At 45.2% G+C, this 22,434-nt stretch overlaps 1 protein-coding gene across 1 annotated transcript in view; it reads left to right on the forward strand.

Annotated features, from left to right (window-relative positions):
- Positions 1-10,248: 10,248 nt before the first annotated feature.
- Positions 10,249-22,434, forward strand: part of LOC135874723 (kinesin-like protein KIF20A) — a 35,242-nt gene continuing 23,056 nt past the window's right edge. The window contains exons 1-9 of the mRNA XM_065399634.1: positions 10,249-10,392; positions 11,666-11,740; positions 13,794-13,913; positions 14,960-15,098; positions 15,175-15,359; positions 18,631-18,739; positions 19,325-19,516; positions 19,602-19,713; positions 22,273-22,344. Coding sequence (XP_065255706.1) covers positions 10,249-10,392; positions 11,666-11,740; positions 13,794-13,913; positions 14,960-15,098; positions 15,175-15,359; positions 18,631-18,739; positions 19,325-19,516; positions 19,602-19,713; positions 22,273-22,344 — 1,148 coding nt within the window. The remainder of the gene's footprint in view (positions 10,393-11,665; positions 11,741-13,793; positions 13,914-14,959; positions 15,099-15,174; positions 15,360-18,630; positions 18,740-19,324; positions 19,517-19,601; positions 19,714-22,272; positions 22,345-22,434) is intronic.

The raw sequence follows: 22,434 nt of genomic DNA on the forward strand, positions 1-22,434 counted from the left end.
ACTATGCTGACAGGAGAGCTCCCATTTGCGTAGTTAATCCACCTACCCAAGAGGCAGCAGCTATGTCAACGAGAGAAGCTCTCCCATGGACATAGCACTGTCTGTGTAGGGGGGTTAAGTTGGAGATGTGTGGATTTTTCACACCCCTGAGCGACTTAGTTACACTGATAGAGGTCTGTAGCATAGACCTGGCCTAAGTCTTCCGAGTTAGATAGAACCTGAATTCCTAGTGTAGTTAGGGGAAAAAATTCAGGACTCCCTCCCCCTTGTGTATAAAGTAATGAAAGAGCACAGTTACTATTTTTGGTTTGTATATCCTTTAAAGATCTTGTAGTAATCTTCAAGAAAAGGAAGGACCTGATATTTCAAAGGTTAGGTTTATGGTTATTACAACAAAGAGCAGTAAAAGGGTAAAAACAAAGCTTTAATTGCAAAACTAAAGTCAAGCTTTACAAATCCGTAATACTTGATTCAATCCCCTGTATAATTCAGTTAAGGGCTGAAAGAAATGCTTGACAACTTCATTCCTTGCAGATATGTTCATGTCACCACTCTAGTGTACTTTTGAGGGCCTGTTGCTCTGTGAAGTCGAATTCAAAAGTGCTTGTTCCTACAGGATGCTTGGAGAATAGACTGGGCTTCACCTAGTGTCTTCAAACTTCAATTCCTTTCTGATGTACAGTATTTCTAACTGAAATATACTGTATACCCAATCAGCCTACTGTTAGAAAACATTTCTAAATATGTTCCCCTTCTTCCTGTAACTATTTAATAATGACCACAGAGTGAAGTAGTCAAGCAACGCAGTAGTGAAGTGCCTTACAGAGAGATGGGGGACAACAATGTGCTTTGAGCACCATAAACCAACTAAGGGTATGTCTACACTACGAGAGTAGTTCGGTTTTACTTAAATCGAATTAGTGGAACCGATATTACAAAGTCGAACATGTGTATCCACACTAAGAACAGTAATTCGACTTTGTGAGTCCACACTAACGGGGCAAGCGTCGACATTCCTGCAGTCCCCGCTGCCCGTTGTAATTCTGGGTCGAGCCCCGAATGCCTGCTGGGGATAAAAATGTGTTGAGGGTGGTTTTGGGTAACTGTCGTCATTCAACCGTCACTCCCGGCGGGCAATCAGTTTGCGCACTTTTCTGGTGAGTGACAGCGCGGATGCCACAGCACTGCGAGCATGGAGCCCGCTGCGACCATCGCTGCAGTTATGGCCGTTGTCAACACCTCACACCTTATCATCCACCTTTTTCAGAGGCAGATGTTGAGAAATCGGGCGAGGAGGCTACGGCAGTGCGGTGAGGACATTAAGTCTGAGAGTGGCACAGACCTCTCGCAAAGCACGGGACCCCGCGCCGTGGACATGGTGGCAATGGGTCATGTTGATGCTGTGGAACGGCGATTCTGGGCCTGGGAAACAAGCACAGACTGGTGGGACCGCATAGTGCTGCAGGTCTGGGATGAATCACAGTGGCTGCGAAACTTTCGCATGCGTAAGGGAACTTTCCTTGAACTTTGTGAGTTGCTGTCCACTGCCCTGAAGCGCAAGGACACCCGGATGCGAGCAGCCCTGACCAGAAGCGAGTAGCCATAGCCCTCTGGAAGCTTGCAGACAGCTACCGGTCAGTTGCGAACCACTTTGGCATGGGCAAATCTACCGTGGGGGTTGCTGTGATGCAAGTAGCCAACGCAATCGTTAAGGTACTGCTCTCAAAGGTAGTGACCCTGGGAAACGTGCAGGTCATCATAGATGGCTTCGCCGCGATGGGATTCCCAAACTGCGGTGGGGCTATAGATGGAACTCACATCCCTATCCTGGGACCGGAGCACCAGGCCAGCCAGTACATTAACAGAAAGGGCTACTTCTCAATGGTGCTGCAAGCACTAGTGGACCATAGGGGACGTTTTATCAACATCGGATGGCCGGGCAAGGTTCATGACGCTCATGTTTTCAGGAACTCTGGTCTGTTTAGACGGCTGCAGGAAGGTATTTACTTCCCGGACCACAAAATAACTGTTGGGGATGTGGAGATGCCTATAGTGATCCTCGGGGACCCAGCCTACCCGCTAATGCCCTGGCTCATGAAGCCTTATACAGGCGCTCTGGACAGTGAAAAAGAACTCTTCAACTACCAGCTGAGCAAGTGCAGAATGGTGGTGGAGTGTGCTTTTGGACGTCTCAAGGGGAGATGGAGAAGCTTACTGACTCGCTCTGATCTCAGCGAAACCAATATCCCCATTGTTGTTGCAGCTTGCTGTGTGCTCCACAATCTCTGTGAGAGCAAGGGGGAGACGTTTATGGCGGGGTGGGAGGTTGAGGCACATCGCCTGGCTGCTGATTACGCCCAGCCAGACAGCCGGGCGATTAGAAGAGCCCAGCGGGACGCGCTGTGCATCCGGGAGGCTTTGAAAGCTAGGTTCCACAGTGAGCAGGGTAACCTGTGACTATTAAGTTTGTTTAAAAAGAAGCTGAACCTGCCCCCGTTTCTTTACCCACTTAATGTTGACTATCCTCTCCAGTTACATACCCCGTTGCCCCCCTTCCAACACACCTTTAAAAATAAAATAAATGGAACTTTGTTCATTAACACCGTTTTCTTTATTAAGGGTTTCGTGGTAAAGTGTTGAAACTGGGACGCAGACTGTGGTGGGGAGCGGGTGTAGTGATGGAAAGGACACTTCTAAACTCGAGGAATGACAGGCTCCTGCTCCTAGAGCGGTCCGCAGTGGTGGACTGGTTGTTTCAACGGAGCCTGCCACCCCTCCTCTTCGGGACTCTGTGTGTGGGGGCTATGTGACTTTGTGGCGGGGGAGGACGGTTACAGATCCCCTGCTGCGTGGCTCTGTCATCCAGGCTAAGGACCGCTGCATAAGATCTGTAACCGCCCTCCCCCGCCACAAACACACAACCTCCCCCCCCCCCCCCCCCCAGAACATGAAAACCACCTCCCAGACTGACCAGGGTGCCTAGTGCCTGCAATGTGTGTGTGACCTGCTGCTGAACCTGCCCCCGTGTCTGTACCCTGGTAAAGGTGACTGTCCTCTCCAATTACCAACCCCCTTTCCCCCCTTCAGACACACTCTCCTCTAAAAGAACCTGACGGAAACAGTATTTAACAGAAACATATTTTTTATTAACTACACAGTTAGGGGATGACACTGGGATGGGGGCTTGGGTGAGGTGCTTTTGGAGTGAAGGAAAGGACTTATCAAAACTTTGGGAGTGAGAGCAGTCTGGTACTTGAGCAGTCTGCAGGGGTGGAGTGACTGTTTTCACAGCCCTTGCCGCCCCTCCTTCTTGGGACTTTGGGTGAGGGGGGGATGGGACTTTGTGGCGGGGGAGGGCAGTTAGAGAGAGACTGCAGCAGGGCTCTGTCCTCCTGCCTCCGGTCCTGCAGAACATCTACAAGGCGCCGGAGCGTGTCCGTTTGCTCCCTCATTAGTCCAAGCAGCGTTTGAGTCGCCTGCTGGTCTTCCTGCCGCCACCTGTCCTCCCGTTCGCTGTGTGATCGCTGGTATTGCGACATGTTCTCCCTCCAGTGGGTCTGCTGTGCCGCCTCGGCTCGGGAGCAGCCCATAAGTTCGGAGAACATCTCGTCCCGTGTCCTTCTCTTTTGGCGCCTAATCTGCGCCAGCCTCTGGGAGGGGGATGCCGGGGTAGGTCGGGAGACACTCGCAGCTGTGGGATGGGAAAAAGGGAGTGAATTCCTCACAAAGATACATTTTTGTGAGCAATGAACATAGTCTTTCTCTGTGAACAAGACCATGCACAGCACCTATCACATGCGCACTCAGGACAAGGTCGAATTTCCGGCCTTCCCATTCAGTGCCTGGGGTCTTGGAGTACAGATCACAGAAGCGGGGCAGGACAGCGGAATTCGGGTAGCAGGCGGACGTGGTAAGCCGTAGACTTTTGGCTGCTGAAAGCTTAATTTATAGCCGTGCCCTCCTTTCTCATTCAAACCAATGCCACTAGCGTTGGCCAGTTCCTGCTGCCGGCAATCCGGCCAGCATGAACTCTGCCCCTGTCCCACCCCCCTCGCGGCTGTCCCCGGGAAAGATCCCTGTATGCTGCCCCTGTCCCGCCTCCACCGTGTGGCTGTAAACCGCCGTTCACACTTATGTAAAGGAACAGGCAATCAGTCCCAGTACTAACATTCCCCTAATTTAAAGCAGGTCACCATGAGTGATATCACTCTGATGAGGATCTCGGACACAGAGAAAGACCGCATGCTGCGTGAATGCAAGCAAACACCAGGGCCGTATGCAGCCATGCTGTGCGAGGCACTGATCCCGGAGTACTTGCTGCTAGCCTGGCGCGGAAAAGTTTCCTACCATGGAGCACGCAATAAGGACGCTCTCCCCTGGAACCTAATGCAAAGGCTTTCAAATTACCTCCAGGAGAGCTTCGTGGAGATGTCCCAGGAGGATTTCAGCTCTATCCCCGGACATATTGACACAATTTTCCAGTAGCTGCACTGGCAAGGACTAAAAAGTAGAGCGCCTAGGGCAAAGTAATCATGCAAAACCGGACATTTTGAGATACTTTTGCAGTAGTTGCACTGGCAAGGACTAAAAAGTAAAGCGCCTAGGGCAAAGTAATCATGAAAAACCCATTGTTAATATTCCATTCCTGTTCTGATCAAAATAAATGTTTACATGTTTAAAACACTTACCAACTGATCCTTCCCGATTCAGGGTCAGGGTTAACGCCTTGGGAGGGTTGGTAATGGATCTCCGTGAGGGTGATGAAGAGATCCTGGCTGTCGGGGAAATCAGCGTTGTATGCGCTGTCGACTGCCTCATCGTCCTCATCTCCTTCCTCATCTTCCCCGTCCGCGAACATCTCCGAGGAAGCGGCCGTCGACAATACCCCATCATCAGAGTCCACGGTCAGTAGCGGGGTAGTGGTGGCGGCCGCACCTAGAATGGAATGCAGTGCCTCGTAGAAACGGCATATCTGGGGCTGGGATCCGGAGCGTCCATTTGCCGCTTTGGTCTTCTGGTAGCCTTGTCTCAGGTCCTTGATTTTCACGCGGCACTGCGTTGCATCCCGGCTGTATCCTCTCTCCGTTATGGCTTTGGAGATCTTCTCGTAGATCTTCGCATTCCGTTTTTTCGATCGCAGCTCCGAAAGCACGGACTCATTGCCCCACCCAGAGATCATATCCAATACTTCCCGATCAGTCCATGCTGGGGCCCTCTTTCTATTCTGCGATTGCATGGTCACCTCTGCTGGAGAGCTCTGCATCGTTGCCAGTGCTGCTGAGCTCGCCACGATGTCCAAACAGGAAATGAGATTCAAACTGGCCAGACAGGAAAAGGAATTCAAATTTTCCCGGGGCTTCTCCTGTGTGGCTGGTCAGAGCATCCGAGCTCGGACTGCTGTCCAGAGCGTCAACAGAGTGGTGCACTGTGGGATAGCTCCCGGAGCTATTAGTGTCGAATTCCATCCACACCTACCCTAATTCGACATGGCCATGTCGAATTTAGCGCTACTCCCCTCATCAGGGAGGAGTACAGAAATCGATTTAAAGAGACCTCTATGTCGAACTAAATAGCTTCGTTGTGTGGACGGGTGCAGGGTTAATTCGATTTAACCCTGCTAAATTCGACATAACCTCCTAGTGTAGACCAGGCCTAAATGAGCTGTTGCTGTAGTTCATTATATGTTGTCCTCTAAGCAAAAATTTAAAATTCTGCAGAATCCAATTATGCCAATCAGTATATATTCAGAAGTACTTTATCCCTTACAGCTTACTCAATCATCTACAATGATTCTCCTAAATAACACCAAGTTACAGGTTTCTGTGTCTACCTCGCAGTATTCTCATCTATTCCTAAACTAAGTGGTTGTGGAAACAGCTACTCATTACATATACTCCAGTATTTTATAAAAGCCCAAATCAAGCTGCAAGATGTTAGACCATCCAATTTATGTTGTAAAACATTTCTAGATGGGCTGGTGAATGACTTTTTAATGATTCTTTGCACTTTTATAAAAGCACCTTTTATCGGAGGTTTTCAAAACATTTTACCAAAAACCAATGGTTTTGCTATGAGAATCTCCTCTGAAATACAAGTCTTAATAAACACATTTTACAGAAGGATAAACTGAAACCTAGATAAGTTGACAGAGTTTAAGGCCACAGAGGACTGCTAGATGATTCAGTTGTACTCTTATATCACAAGTCATTAAATTTCACTCAGTTACAGAACTGTGGAACTGGAAGGGACCTTGAGAGGTCATCTAGTCCAGTCCCCTGCACTTGAGGCAGGACTAAGTATTATCTAGACCATCCCTGGCACATGTTTGTCCAACCTGCTCTTAAAAATCCCCAATGAGGGAGATTCCACAACCTCCCTTGGCAATTTATTCCAGTGCTTAACCACTCTGACAGGAAGTTTTTCCTAATGTCCTCCCTTGCTGCAATTTAAGCCCATTGCTTCTTGTTCTATCCTCAGAGGTTGAGAACAAAATGTTTTCTCCCTCTACCTTGTAACAACCTTTTATATACTTGAAAACTTCTGTCCCCTCTGTTTTCTCTTCTCCAGACTAAACAAACCCAATTTTTTCAATCTTCCCTCATAGGTCATGTTTTCTAGACCTTTAATCATTTTTGTTGCTCTTCTCTAGACTTTCTCTAATTGTCCACATCTTTCCTGAAATGTGGCACCCACAACTGGACAGAATACTCCAGTTGAGGCCTGATCAGCACAGAGTAGAGCAGAAGAATTACTTCTCATGTCTTGCTTACAATACTCCTGCTAATACATCCCAGATCGATGTTTGCTTTTTTTGCAACAGCGTTACACTGTTGGCTCATATTTAGCGTGTGATCCACTATGACCTCCAGATCCCTTTCCGCAGCCTTGTATTGAGCCCACTAACTATTGTTTGGTTAGATCTTCCAAAAAGGTATCCAGGCTTGATAGGAAGCCATCAAGAGATGGAAAAATCCACCACTTACCTTAATTGTTCAAATATTTTCTTTACTGTTAAAATTTTGTGCTTAATTTCTAATTTGAATTTGTCTGGTTTCAGCTTCCTGCCATTGGTTCTTGTTACACTTTTTTCTGCTAGATTAAAGAGCCCTTTATTGCCTGGTATTTCCCCCCCCTGAAAGTACTTACATGGTACACTCAAGTCCTCTCTCAGGTTTTTTTAATAAGCTAAACAGGTTGAGCTTTTTAAATCTCACAGTAAGGCACTCTGTCCTCAAATACTTTTTGTGCCTTTTATGCAGCTTGTTTTACTTTTTTCTTTTTTAAATGGACACTAGAATTATATGCAGTATGGGTCTCCCCAGTGCTATATATAGAAGTAAAATCACCTCTGGTGCTCCTCCTCACTTGTTTATACAGCCAAGCATTGCATTAGTCCTTTTTGTGCCACAGCATCACAGGGAGAGCTCATGTTGAGGTGCTTTTCCACTGTGATTTTTAAATCCTTTTCAGAGTCACTGATTTCTAGGATACAATCCCCCATTCTGTAGGTATGGCCTACATTCCTTGCAGATATATAACTGCATATGGCTGTGTTAAAACACATTTTGTTTGAATGGGCCTAGCTTACCAAGTAATCCAGAATGACCTGTATGGCTACCCTGTCATCATTTACCACTCTACCAATCTGTCATTTGCAAATTCTATCAGCCATATTATATTTACTGCCAGATCACCGATGAAAATGTCAAACAGTATTGAAATTAAAGTTACCTGCTTGCTCCGGGGCTCTGCTTCCTACATAACAGTGCTTTCAGTGTGGGTCAGGGCACGTCTACATTACAAAATTAAATCAACTAAAGTTAGGTTGACCTACAGCCACTGCAGTAATTAAAGCAGCTCTTTATGTCCATACTATGCTCCTGTCAGCAGTGCACAGCCTCATCAGGAGCGCTTGCACCAACTTAAGTGGGGCATTATGGGGCACTGACAGTCAGAGCCTCACCACCCGGGACTGACAGCTGGAGCCCTGTCACACTTGGCTTGACAAACCAAGCTGTCAGCCCCGGGTGGTGGGGCTCAGGCTGTCAAAGGCAGCAACGGGCAACGTAAGCAACGCAATGTCTACACGGACACTGCATTGACCTAACTACACTTACCTAAGCCTCTCGGAGCAGTGGGTTGGCATAGCGGGGGAGTTAAATTGGCAGGAAGAACACTGTAGTGTAGATGCTTAGGTCAAGGTAAGCTGCCTTACATCAACCTGTAAACCAGGCCTCAGAGTCAATAACAGACCCAGGAACAAAGAGTGGTAATCTCAATCTATAGTCCTGCATTTTAACAATTACTTCCCCTATCCTTCCTGCAACCACAATATTGCTGCCACTAGCTTTAGACGATCTCATAAAAATGCAGGCTTAACCAGACTGTTTGAAAACAATGGCTGGGAAGCTCCAGTGTTAGGGCTTCTCAACCTCACGTTTCCTTTACGAAGGGTTGGCTTGTGCGCCAGTGCCCTCTGCTGGACATCCAGCCTGGTCGCCACGTGGGTCGGGGAGCGACTGAACTCCAGCCCGCTTTGGCATTGCCTGGCTGTCGCTTCGCAGGAGCGTTTGATGATATCTCATGTGTGAGCTGCGGGGCGGTCTCCATTCAAGTCACTGGTCCCTTGCTGGTAGCCCCACGAGCGAGCCTGCCGCGGCGGGGTGGAGATTAATGATATTCCAGGCCAGAAGCGGTGCCCGGGGGGGGGGGGGGGGGCTCCATGGCTGGGGAAACGGCCGGGTGCTGCCGCCGCCCATGCTGTACCCATGTGAACGGGGGGCTCAGCCTCCAGGCCTGTCCGAACAGCGGATCCATCGGTACCAGGCAGGCCCTGGAGGGACCTTAGCGGCGGGTCCCTAAAGCCCCCCCGTTACAGACGTTCCCCCCGAGCTCGGGCCGGTACAATTGTTCCCTCCCCCCGTCAGCCCTGGAAAGAGGAACCGGTAACTGGAAGCCCAGTCCGCGGGCGTCCAGGTGCTTAGAGCCACCCCAGTCCCCAACCGTCACAACGGGCTTATCGCTGGCAGGTGTAAGACGAGCCACCCCTCGAGCGGCACTCGGCAGCATTGGCGGGACTCCCCCCCCCGCACGCACCTCCTATTGCGCGCCGGGCCGGGCCCGCGGCCAATCAGGGGCGGCGGTGCTAGCGCCTTGCCGGCCCGCGCGCGCTAAAAAAGGCGGTGGGTGGGGGTAGGCGCAGGCAGCGGTGATTAGAGCGCGTGAGGTGAGGCTGGAAAGCCTGCGAGCTGCACGCGACGCTCGGCCGGCGTAATCTGCCCCTCCCCAGGTGGCGTGTGGGAGGGGTTGGAACCACCCCCCCACTCTGAGAGCCGGCGCACCTCCATCTCCCTCGCGCAGGGAGCCGGGCTCCGGAGCGGCCGCGGTCCGTGGCTGCTGGTGTCCCGCGTCTCTGAGCCCCCAGCCGGCAGCCCCGCCGCTCTCCCGGGGCGGCTGAGGGAGAAGCTAGTAGCTCCTCGCGCGCCTCCAGCCTATGCCTGTGATGAGGCAAACCCTGGCCGTGGGCCGCTCCCTCCTCTCACCTGGACTCGGTGGCCAGCTGCTCTCCCTCTGCCACAGGCAGCTCTGGGTGCAGTTCCTGGCTCTGCCACTGATTCACTGGGCCCTTGGGGAAGGCATTGCCTCTGGAGCCCGCTCTGTCCCCACTGGCGAACCAAAGAGATTTATGCCTCTGTTCATTAGGGCTAAACTCTGCCCCTGGCATCCTAGTGTCCCCTGTGCTGCAGCTGCAGTCAGCGGGAGCCCTGCATAGGGGTAGGAGGGGGGCAGAGTTGAGCTCACTGTGAGTTTGATCTTGTTAGGGTGCTGAGCACCCTCGCCTTGTGAGTCACAACATTTTGGGAACTCCTTTTGACAGCTGCGAAGGAAAGGGAATAATAGAAGTGCTAACGATCACCTTCAGATGTACCGATTTACAGGACTGCCCATGTCGCTGGTCTGGTATTGTAGATAGTAAATGTTTTGGATTCCCTGCAGACTCTTTTCATGCTATCTGCAGTTTTAAAAATGTGGTTCTTATATTGCAGAGCATTTTTAAAGGGTAAATAACTACAAGTTTTCTGGGGGTCATGTCTTTAGATCTCCTTCCTTCCCCCCCCCCCCTCCTTTTCAGGAGGTGTGTGTGTGTGTATATTAAAAGCCATACTTGTTTCTTGCATACTCTCCACCATTTGCATGTGAGAACATGTGTGTTTATTTCTTATTCCTCTCAGTGTGAACAGGATAAGAATGGACTATGAGGTGGGAAGCTATGCATCCTCAGCAGTATGTGATGTGTTGGACTTCACCTGTTATGAGGACTTAATGGGTAAAACCTCGCCCATGGAGTTGTCAGTGATACCTAATGCTGATGAACAGCAGCAGGAGGTGGAGGTGTGTTTGTAATCATTTTTTCTAATGATGCCTTTGCATTTAAGTAGCAACAACTCAATAACAAGTTTATCTCTGTATTTGAACTCCCTCCCTTTTTCCAAGTCTGTTTCCTTTTCCCTTTACTTAGAAACAGATCATGTCCTGCAGCAAATTAACATTTTAAACGGTACTTACAACATTTGTCAACAACAAGCATTTGAGGAGCTAAAGGATTGCAGTGTAGTGCAGATGTACACGTGGAAGTTTGCACAACACCCATCTGGAGTATGCCCAGTTCAAACCACTGTTCTTATTACTATCTCACTCTTACCATGAGCCCCAAACTGTTGTACACTCTTGCACTTGACCTGCAAGCCTTTTAACATTGTTATATAACTATTGCATTATGCCAAGATCTGGCCTTGGAGTTTGTTTCTACTGGTCATGCTATCCTACAGCAGCAGGTCTACTGCTTCGGTACCTTTTGGTCAGCACTCCATCCATTCTACCTTTTTTGGCAGAGTGATGATGAAAGGAGTAGTCTGAAGAGTTGTGGTAACGAAAGGTGCTAAATGGACAGGTCAGCAGTTGGGAAAACTCTAGTGTACCTCTTCTGTTCACATAGCTGGGTAGGAACGGAAGGCTCATAGGGATCCCTCTGTCTAATACAGAACAGTGGGGAGACCCAGTTGGGTTATTTTTTTCCTTTTAGTAGCTAAGAGGGGAGATAGCAGCAGCTAGGGAACATCCCTGATTTCCCAGCAGCCAAGAAGGCTTCCTCCATGACCGTTTCTGAAGGGATGGTAAAGGGTTTGTGGCTCGGCGATAGGGGCAAGATGTTTTTTGTTTACTGAGCCCCAGTAGTGTGCCTTGCACTATATAAAACTAGAGTACAAACTTTCCATTTATTATACGAGCAACACAACTTAGATACAATGTGCAGAGTGACCAGAAGGTGGAAGCAGTGCAGTTTTTTGTGTAAAATAAATAAAGTGCTGTTGATGGATTAACATTGGGCTGGCTGTGTGAAATAAACATTTTAAAGAATTTGAATGAAAAGGGGTGGATAGTTTTAGCACAGTAGGCATTCTAGGTGTAAGGGACAGCTTGGAGAAGACATGAAGATGAATGGAAGGATATTAGTACAAAAGTCACAGTAATGTGGGTGGCATGAGATGGAATGGTGGGGGGTGGGAAAAACATCAGAGATGTAAGCAGGTACAAACAAAAACTCTGGAATCCTGAGTCTTTGGCCTATAGATGTAACTATATATATATTTTTTCAAATGAGCAGATATATCAACCTTTGAAAGTCTACTTGAGAGTCAGACCCTTCTCTAAAGCAGAGCTTGAAAGCAATGAATCTCAGGTTAGTTGTTGTCTATTAATGACTTATTTTTTTGTCCTCCATGGAAAACACTTGCGTTTCATCTCAAGAATTCTAAAATAGAAAAAGCTTCTGTAAGTTTTCAGTTTCTAAATTCTGTAACCAATAGATGTCACTTCTGAGACATTCTTAACTTTAATGGTGAGGAAAAGTGCTAATTCCATCTCCTAGAAATATGCTACTTATATCAGCAGTCTTTACGGTCTCACTGATTCCTACATTACAGTTTTGGTAAATGTGGAAAGCCAAACCAGAGCAAGATCAGCATATTAAATTTTGTCCAATAAACTGTTCTGAATGTGGCTGCTGTATGAAGTCTGACCCTTAATCCCTGAGTTTTTTTCAGTTAAAGTAAAATATGTGACAGGTAACTTAAAGGCTGAACACAGAGAAAATAAATATCTGCTATGCACCGGTAAAACTTGTCCAGGTAATAGGAAAACAATAGATCAGGGGTTGGCAACCTCTGGCACGCGGCTCGCCAGGGTAAGCACCCTGGCGGGCCGGGGCAGTTTGTTTACCTGCCGCATCGGCAGGTTTGGCCGATCGCGGCTCCCACTGGCCGCGGTTCGCTGTCCCAGGCTAATGGGGGCGGCGGGAAGCCGCGGCCAGCACATCCTGCGCCGCTTCCCGCAGCCCTCATTGGCCTGGGGCGACGAACCGCGGCCAGTGGGAGCCGCGATCGGCCGAACCTGCCGACGCGGCAGGTAAACAAACTGCCCCGGCCCGCCAGGGTGCTTACCCTGGCGAGCCGTGTGCCAGAGGTTGCCGACCCCTGCAATAGATGGTAATATTCCATGGGTTGTGTGTCGTGCAAGGTAATTACTTCTGCTACATCAGTCACAAAGTCATGTTCTCTTGCCACTTGAACTGGGTGAAATTCTCCATACAAATATTTTGTTTGCCAAAAAATGCAGTTTTGGGTTGATTGAAACTATTTTGACAAACTTGTCAAATAGTTTTGGACCCCCCAAAAGATGTTCTGGTCTAGATGCATATGGTTACTTAGCCCCCCCCCCTTTGTACCAGTGGTTAGGGCACTTCCCTGGGAGGTGGGAGATCCATGTTCAAGTTCCTGCTCCAATGAATATTGAATTATTTATACAAAGTGGAACAGCTTCAACAGGAGAGATTAAGAGCCAAACCAAAATAGCCCATAGCCTTCTGGTTAGGGCCCTCAGCGGGGAGATTGACTTCAAGTCCCTGCTCCAGATTAGGGATTTGAATTTGGGACTCCCACATCCTAGCTGCGTGCTGTAACCACTAGGCTACTGGGTATATGAGCACTACCCATTACCTCCTGTGAATCCGGTCCTTCATTTAATCTTTTAAAGTAAGTTAAGTTAGGTTGAACAAAACATTCATTCAGCCTGAAATGATTTTTTTATTGACTTCAGTTTACCAAGAATTAAAATTGCTTTCAATTTGGGTTGAACCTAATCTTTCAGAACTGCCAGTTAATTGAAAAATAATTTTGCCCAGCTCTAACTACCACTGTTATCAAATGGATTATGTTATGGTCTTATAATACTTAAGAGGCAGAAGTTAAATCATGTAAACTCTACAAGTTTCCTTTCCTAGGTTATAAATAACACCATACATCATTCAAACTGAAACTCTTCAAATCCAGTTTGCACTCTATTTAGGCAGTTCATAGTTTACATTTTGTCCAGAAACAAAATATGGAGAAAACTAGTCAGTTTCTAATCCATCTTGTTTGCAGGTTCTCTTGCATGAGTACAATACTGCAGAGCTTGGGTTGCAAACTCTACAGGTGTTTGGAGTGTGTGTTGCAAATAGGAGTGGGTGGAGGGGATCCTGGCAACATTTTTAATGGTCTTGGGTATTGTAAAAGCTTACCTTTTACAAAGCCCATGTTTTGGTTCAAATCTTATATAAGTGTCCCTTTAAAGTTGTAATGCACCTCTTAAATATTTTAAAACCTATTTTTTACAATGTTAAAGCTCTGGTAGACAAAGGTGTGCACTTCTGGAAAGCTATTTTAGAAAGAAGAACTTCTATGTCTGTGCTCTAGGACTGTGTAATTATTGAAAATCCAGAAACAGTAACTCTACAGGCACCCAAAGAATCCTTTACAATGAAAAACAGTGAAAAGGGGATTGGACAGTCTGTACACCAGTTCACCTTCACTAAGGTAGGCTAACTTTCATGCCATGATCTTTACTAGGAAAGCAGTTTTACCCTATAGGAAACTAAAGTTGTGGCTTGTTTTTCCATTTTTAGTTATAGTGTAAGTGTTTCTGTTTGTATCATTTGTTAACTATGACCTTTCAAATTTGAATTACTTGTGGTATCTTCTCAACTGCCTTTGAAACAAAACACAATGTATAGGACTCGTATTCACTGTTAATTCATTAGGAAGGCTATATTTTCATGCAAATACTAATTAGACGAAAGAGGGAAATTTATGCAGTAATCCTATTGCTTTCTTTGATTAAATGGTGTTTACAAAAGCTTCTTGCAGGCAATTTTATATGAAACAACATAGCACAAGGAAATAGTGTGACCACATAAATTTTTGTGGTTTCACTATCCTTCTAGATCACAATTGGATGTATAGGTATTGTAAGAATGTGTTACTTAAAACTGGCATCTAGAAAGGTATATATTCAATTCGAGAGTATGGAAGCTTTATGGCTTATCCCTTTCAAACCTGAAGTCTAGCTTTTCTTTACTTGACACACGAATGCAAAATCCAGTAAGGACTACAGGAGCTTCTGTTCTCCCAGTATCAAGAGAAAGTGGTTTGCATAACTTGTTAAATAGCTTCATATTTAAGACTTGGTCTTTCTCTGAGTAATTTTTGAATTGTAGATTCATATTTCCATATGGCTCCCTCCTATTCTGCAATACAAGTATAGGTCTTCTTCCAGGATGAGGAGCTCAGGCTATTCTTGGTTCTTGCCAGTTGAATGGTGGTCAGAAATAAATGCAAGCCTGCATTTATCTCAGTAGCTGGAATTAAACATGCATGACCTGGAGCCAAACAGAAACTTGTGATCAGTTATAGGGGATCCAGACAATGAAGCTGGTATCGTTTGTTCAACTTTCTCTGTACAGCTAACTTACCTTATTGCTCAACAGTGAATGGTAAAAACAAAAGTTCTTTGGACCATTTAGTAATCCATTTTTCAGCTGCTCCAGATGTCGTCTGAAAACTCTTGTTCTTCTTTTGGTTAGGTCTTTGGTCCAGAAACTACTCAAAGTGACTTCTTTGAAGGCACAATGAAAGAGATAGTAAAAGCTTACATTGATGGAGCAAATGGACTGGTGTTTACCTATGGGGTTACTAATGCAGGCAAAACATTCACTATTCAAGGTAACAAAAGCAAATGTTACAACTTTCATAAAATCCTTAGTGAGACTAACTATGTATAATACACTTTTCTTCACAGGTTCTCCAAAAGATGGTGGTATTTTGCCTCGTTCTCTTGATATGATTTTTCACCACATAAGAGGAAGACAATATCTGAAGATGAACTTGAAACCATACTTAAGCAATGATGTAAAGAAGCTAGATGTGACACAGGTTAAACAAGAGGAAATTATAAAAGCTGCTGCTCTTGCTTCTCTGAAAGAGGTCGGTAACCAAATACTTCCTTGTTACCTAAGCTAACATCTAAATCTTCCCCTTAATTTAAAAAAAAAAAAAAGGCTGTTTAGTACTTTCTTACAAGGCTCTGCTGCTGTAGTGAATTCCATTTCCAGGTTTGTGCAGCCTCTGTAGTGTCAATTAAGATATGAAGACTTTAAAGAATAAGAGCAGCAGGTCATACGTGCAGCATAGGTTAAGCTTTTTAATGAGAACTTTGTGGAAACTAAGTTTGCTACAGACAGGGGAAACAGAAGTGAAAAATATTCAAACATTAATTTGAAACTTGCTAATGTTATGCTGTTGAGGGTCATCTCCAGTTTATTGTGTAATTGTTCCCAAGATAACATCAATAGAACCCTGATCTCCTTCATCTTAGATGAGTGTCTGGCTGTAACATAACATCCCTTGAATAAAAAAAAGTAGTGTACAGATTTGGTCTCTGCTCTCAAAATGTATGTGAAGTTGAAATCAGGCTACCAAAATGATTCAGTTCCAGCATGATTAAGGTTTTATATAAAGAATAGAAATGTATTCTGGGTTTTAAAAAAAAAATAATCAAAAGTATCCTAGTCCCAATGAAATTTCAGTGCGGAGTCAAAGCTCACAAGTTGGTGCATTTCAGAACTTTTGCCCTAAGCTCCTCTTTGATATATGTTGAGAATACTATCAGTCTGATAAACCCAAAATGTGCACTCATTCTTCCATTTTAAAAATCTATTATGTTCAGCCCAATGTGTCTTGTGCCAAAATATACCTGGATGTCTGAGATTAGTGAGGTGGTTTAGTGGGTTATCTTCCCTCCCAACTGTCCTTTCCATTGTCTCCAATAGCCATGACTGCTTTTGAAGCAGTCCAGTTAACTATCAGAGACCTATTTCTCAACAAATGAGAACAGAAATTATTCTAGTAGCTCATTCAAACCCTGCAAATCTAAGCTTGATGGATCAGAATCTTGTTTAATAAAATGTTAGATATGGATCAGAGAACCTCAAATGAAAAAAATGTGAAAGACAGAGGAGAAAAGGTCAGTGACAGACTGGTGTCAAAGGAGTACTAAATCATTAGAGGGAATTTTGTACTACTGAAAATTGAGGTAATCAGAACTTTTTCCAGGTAGGATTAGTAGACAAATTTTTATTCCTGAGGGCATTTTTTGTCAAAAATAAAATAAAATTCTGCACACACTTTAAACTTCTGCAAATTTTATTTGTCAACTAAATGTGGAGGCTCCAGTATGGCACTGGGGAGCACATGCCACTGGCTGAACAGAGGTGGGAGATCACTGTGCAGCTTTTCCCCCTTTCCCCCTGGGACACGGACTCAGCGGTGAGGCTGCACCCAATTCTGTCACAGTGCAAGGACCGGGCCTGCCTTAGAAACACCCCAGGGTCCTCCCCATCCATGCCAGGTGCACCAGGTATGGGCAGGCAGGATCCAAGTATGGAGGGGCTTAGTATGGGGGGATCCAGGTGTGGGTTGAGATAGTTCTGGCAGGGCAATCTGGGTGTGGGCGGCTCAGTGGGGGAATCCGGGTGCGGCAGGGATCTGGATGCACCAGGGGCGTGTTGTGGGGTTTTGGGTGCAGTGGTAATGGGACTCTGCAGGGGGGTCCAGGTGAAGGCAGTTGGGGCTCAGCGGGGGGGGGGGCGGGGGAGGGGTTGGCCAGATTCTGGGGGAGTGGGACTCAGTTGGGTGAGGATCCAGGTGCAACTGTTTGGGGTTTGGTAGGGTGTCTGTACTGCCTGTCCTGGCACTGCAGACCGCACTGTGCCCCGGAAGCGGCCAGTAGCAGGTCTGGCTCCTAGACAGAGGTGCGCAAGCGACTCCGAGCGGCTCTTGCCCGCAGGCACCGTCCCATTGGCCAGTTCCCTGCCAATGGGAGTGCGGAGCTGGTGCTTAGGGCGGGGGCAGTGTGTAGAGCCCCGTGGGCCCCCGCGCTGCTCCCCGCTCCTCCCCCCCCCCCCCACCCCGCCTAGGAGCTGGACCTGCTGCTGCCACTTCCGGGGCGCAGTGTTGTCGGAACAGGTAGAGACTAATCTGCCTTAGCCGGGCAGCACTGCTGACCGGACTTTTAATGGCCCGGTCGGTGGTGCTGACCAGAGCCGCCGCAACCCAGTGCCTTACATTCTGTGACCCAGTACTGGGTCATGACCCGCAGTTTGAAAACCACTGATATTGATCAAGTTCTGGTAACACATCTCAAATTTGTAATATTGCTATGTTCAAAGCAGGTATATTCAAGGGACTTGTCCTGTTCATTGAGTTAAAGGCCAGAAGGGACCACTAGATTATCTAGTCTGTTATTGGTGAAGCTTTTTTCTGAACTCCTTGAGAACTCCTTGTAGTTCAGTCATAGGTTGACATGTATATCTGAATGGCCCAATACCATCCCATCTCTAACTACTTTATTATGAAGAGTATTGCTTCTATGTGTCTACAGTCTTGTACTTAAAAAACCTACCTGAATGGAATTTATGTAACTTAACCATTTTTTTAAACAAGTGGACATCTTTACTTTTTTTCAAGTAAATTTTCACTTTGCTTACTGGTTTACTATTGAAAGAGTTCACTGTTTACATTTTGTTAGATGAAACACCTCTGACTTCCCAATAGTGACAAATTATACTCTTCATGTGAGAAATCAGAATCTGAAGTTCTGTTCTGTTACTTACTCTTGAACATGTAGAGGAAGCTTTCATATTTTAACAGCAATTAGTCTACATATACTTACCTGTCTACTCCCATCTGTGTGAAATATTAACTGAAGAATGATGACTGAAGCAGGGTCAAAATAGGGGGAGGATGAAATCTAATTGTGGGAGGAGAAGGAGATGCCTGGAGCTCCATTCAGGATGCTGAAGATCAAGTTATTGGCATGGAGGAGCAGGTGGGGACAATATTTAAGAAAAGAGGCTGTGGCAATCTGATGCTGATTGCTGCTGTTGCAAATGTAAAACTTCTAGTAAAAATAGTGGCTGCCAGCAGGGGGCCAAGAAATGATTACTTTGAATATAAATTTTAGCTTAACTCAAGAGTTCTACTCTGATTTTGCTTCATGGCTACAGTTTTCTTCTTAGTTGCAAAAACTACAATTATGATCTTTCTGAATTGTTTTTGTAGCTTGTAATTAAATAACCTCATTCAAAAACTAGTATTGGAGGTGAAGACAAGCCCAGCGTAACATCGTCACTGTTGTACTATTTCTTCAACTATAATATGTTGTTAGTTGGCTATAACAACTTTTTATTTTCTCAAGGACATGGAAGATACTTCGAAATGTACAATTCAGAGTGATTCATTATGTATCTTGGAATCTGTGTCTTCTAGCAGCTGTACTTCAACAAGTCTGCCTTCTGACCCGCTAGGTAAAATACACTTGAATTCATGTGGTGAAAATGAAGGTGTCTGCTGGAATCGTTTTAAGAATGGAGGGGAGTGGAAGCAGAGAATCGTGTAATTGGCAGCCAGTAGAAAATTTTCTTCGAAAAGTCTAAGCTTTGGAGATTTAACTCACTTTCAAAGTGTGAAATGTAGAAGAGATACAAGAAATTTAAAATCCTCTTTGATATCTTTGCCACATTTAAGTAGTGGCTTAGTTTATTAGGCAAAAAGAAAGGTTTGGTCAGAACTTGTGGCTAGAAACATCAAATTGGTGGTTGGCGTAAGAGGAGAAAATAGGAAAACCAGGAAGTATTTGTGAGTCTGTTTTTGAGTTGCAGATGATTTGATGGGCAATGTTAAATATTTGGGACTAATCTGACGTGTGCTCGTGCATCTGTGTTAATTAGGTATATGCAAAAAAATTGGGAGAAGTAACAAAGCTAAAATTTGTGTACAAAATTATGTATAATAGGGACTTTCTGCCCTTTGAATTTCAGAGGCTACTGAACAATTTCAGACTTGCTGATAAGGTGCTTGAGTAATCAATTTTTTTTTTTTATGGTTAACAGTGAAGGACTCTGTTTTACTTGACGCCGATGGGACTAAGCATCAGAGAACGCAGTCTTCAGTGTGGGTTTCCTTCTGTGAAATTTATAATGAGTATGTGTATGACCTTATGGATGTATTGGCTATATCAAAAAATCAAAAACGCAAAGTTCTAAAAATCTGTGAGGATCAAGGAGGAAACTCTTATATAAAAGGTAACAACATTACTTGTGCGACGTTGGTTGTCCTGTACAAATATTTAATGACTTGATGTATTTGTAAACAAGTCTCTTTCTGCAGACTTAAAGTGGATCAACGTTCAGAGCACTGAAGAGGCTTGCAAAATACTAAAAATAGGAAACAAGAACCGAAGCTTGGCTTGCACTAGAATGAACCAGCACTCAAGTAGAAGGTTTGCTGCCTGTAACTATAGATATGTCCTTGTACTTTACAGATTTGTTGAAAAAATTAAATTATACCACTTCAAAAGCACTTCTGAAAAGAGCAATTATTAGTTGATTGCTGAAGACTCTGCTTGATTGTATTCTTGCCAGTGTATCAACCTGTCACTAATATCCCTTTTTGGGAGGGAAAACTGAGAAGGTTATGGCAAAAAAGATGTACCAATAATTGGAGTCCTTGTTTAATTACCTCTTCAGTCTCTTAAGCCTGGTTATGGTGCAGAAATGGCACTGGTCTCACTAGTTTACTGCAAAATAGATCAAATCATGCATCCATGTTAATTTAATTAGATCAATACAGTTGATTGAGATAAATCAGCAGATCTTGGTAAAGGATAAATGGAACAGGATTGGAATGGATGTTTTCTCTTGGGTTTCAAAGATAGTACTGGGCAACTGCTTGTCTGCAGCTGGGGTTTCTCAGGATTTCCTTGTCATTCCACTTGTTCAATATGTGTGCAGGGCCAGAAACAGTATTTTTTTTTTTTTAACCTGCAGTACAACCTTTATGCTGATACTCAGCTGTCTACATTTTGCCAGACTAAGATATTGCAATTCAGCTTTCCATTTAGTCTGTATGGATAACAGCTAGTTGGTTATAATTCAGTCCAGAAAAGACTGAGATGATAATGGGTTAAGGGGGAAAAAGGCAGAGGATCTTGTATTGAAAAGGTATGCCCACTTGTTACTCAGTTTTATAACTTAGGAGGGTTCTTTTTACCCTCCGCTGCGTTATGTCCATTTGTCTGTTGGCCAAGGATGCTTTTTCAGTGTGTCTTCAACAGGAGATCGTGACCTTTTCTGTTGAACAGTGGCAGTCTGTATCCACCTACAGAGGAAGGCTACACTTGAACACCCCTTAAACTAATGCAGAACAAAGCTACAGTAACTCCTCACTTAACGTCCTCCCACTTAACGTTGCTTCGAAGTTACGTCACTGCTCCATTAGGGAACATACTCGTTTAAAGTTGTGCAATGCTCCCTTAGAACGTCATTTGGCTGACTTTACAAGGAAGCATTGCACAAGTTCCTCTTCTCCACCTCCTCCCCCTCCCCCTCCCTCCCTCCCTCCCAGCGCTTCCCCCGCCGCCAAACAGCACCGCCAAACAGCTTAGGACTTTCTGGGAGGGAGCGAGCGAGAGGGGAAGCTGCCTCCCCTCCCCCTCCCAGAATCGCAGCCATGGGGGCGGTGCCATGCTGCGCTGAGCCACCTGCACACCCCTTGCACCAAACAGGAGCTGCCCCAGGTAAGTGCTCTGCACCTCCTGCCTGCCCCAGCCCTGAGCCTCTTCACGCACCCCCACCCTGAGTGCCCTCCCAGACCCTGCACCCTCAGCCCTGAGCCCCAGGGGTAAGCCAGGGGCACCTCCCCACCACAGTCCAGTACTGTACAGTATATAATGCCTTTTGTCTGCCCCCAAAAAATTTCCTTGGAACCTAACCCCCCGCATTTACATGAAATCTTATGGGAAAATTGGATTCATTTAACATCGTTTCACTTAAAGTTGCATTTTTCAGGAACATAACTACAACGTTAAGTGAGGAGTTACTGTATCGGCTTTCTTAGCAGAACTTCATGCATGGAACAGTTACACTGGTGTTTCAGAGAATACACTGACTTCAATTAATTTCTGAGTGTAATTCATGACCTGTACACACCAAAATGAATTCCTTCAGGAATTGTGATTTGACTGTTGGAGTGCCTTTCTGCCAAACTACTTAGTAGAGATTAACTGTGATGCTCAGACTGTGCAGGAGAAATTGGGAGTAGAACATTCTTAACTCTCTGAAATTTTGCTTCCCTCTTTGGTCTGACAGCCAGAGTATAACTGTCAGAGCACTAATGGCTGGTTCTTTCAGAGAGATTTAGTTGATTTAGGATTTTCTTGTGATATTAAAATGTTGTTAATGCACCAGGAAAACCTTACAGAATATTGGGTAAACTGAACAATAATTAAATGATGCATATGCTAGAAACCAGGGTGAATGATCAGACTGACAGATTCCTCCTCCTCTCCTCCTCCTCCCTTCCAAATCTACTCCCTCTATTTTCAGGGAGTTGGTATTCCAAACACAGGGGAAGGTCTAGTTCTTGTCTGAAGTTCTTGCGTTCAGGGATCCAAAAATGAATCCTGGATCAGTAGATTTCTTTATGCCGCTTAAGCCAAACAGCCTGTGTGAATCATGAAAACCATTTTTTCCCATCTGAAGCAGCTAATTAAAATTCCACCCTTAACTCCCACACTTCAAGTAACCTGTATTTGTTTATCTCTTTACCTTTTGTTTTTTTAATGGTATTATCAGATACTGTATCAACTTTTATTGGCTGTTCAAATTAATGCATTACAAATATTCTCCTTAAGTGTCAGACAAAATAAAAATTAATTTTCTCTTGTACATATTAATCCCACTCAACTTGTGTTTTAAAAAAAAATACTAGGTAAAGTTGAACATAATTCTAGTTGGAAGTCAGATTGTTGATAATGAAAACTTGTTTGTTTCCCTTCTAGTCACAGCATATTTTCTATCAGACTACTAAGACTAAGTGATGAGGCTGAGCCTTGTATTCTTGGAGTTTCCGAGTAAGTGTCTGTCTTCTCAGTTCTACAATAAAATTAATTATTATGGGGGAGCTAGTAGTGAAACCTAAGTTGCCTAACACTCTGAACTAT

Source organism: Emys orbicularis, chromosome 2 (assembly GCF_028017835.1).
Source record: "Emys orbicularis isolate rEmyOrb1 chromosome 2, rEmyOrb1.hap1, whole genome shotgun sequence".
In the NCBI taxonomy this organism is placed as follows: domain Eukaryota; kingdom Metazoa; phylum Chordata; order Testudines; family Emydidae; genus Emys; species Emys orbicularis.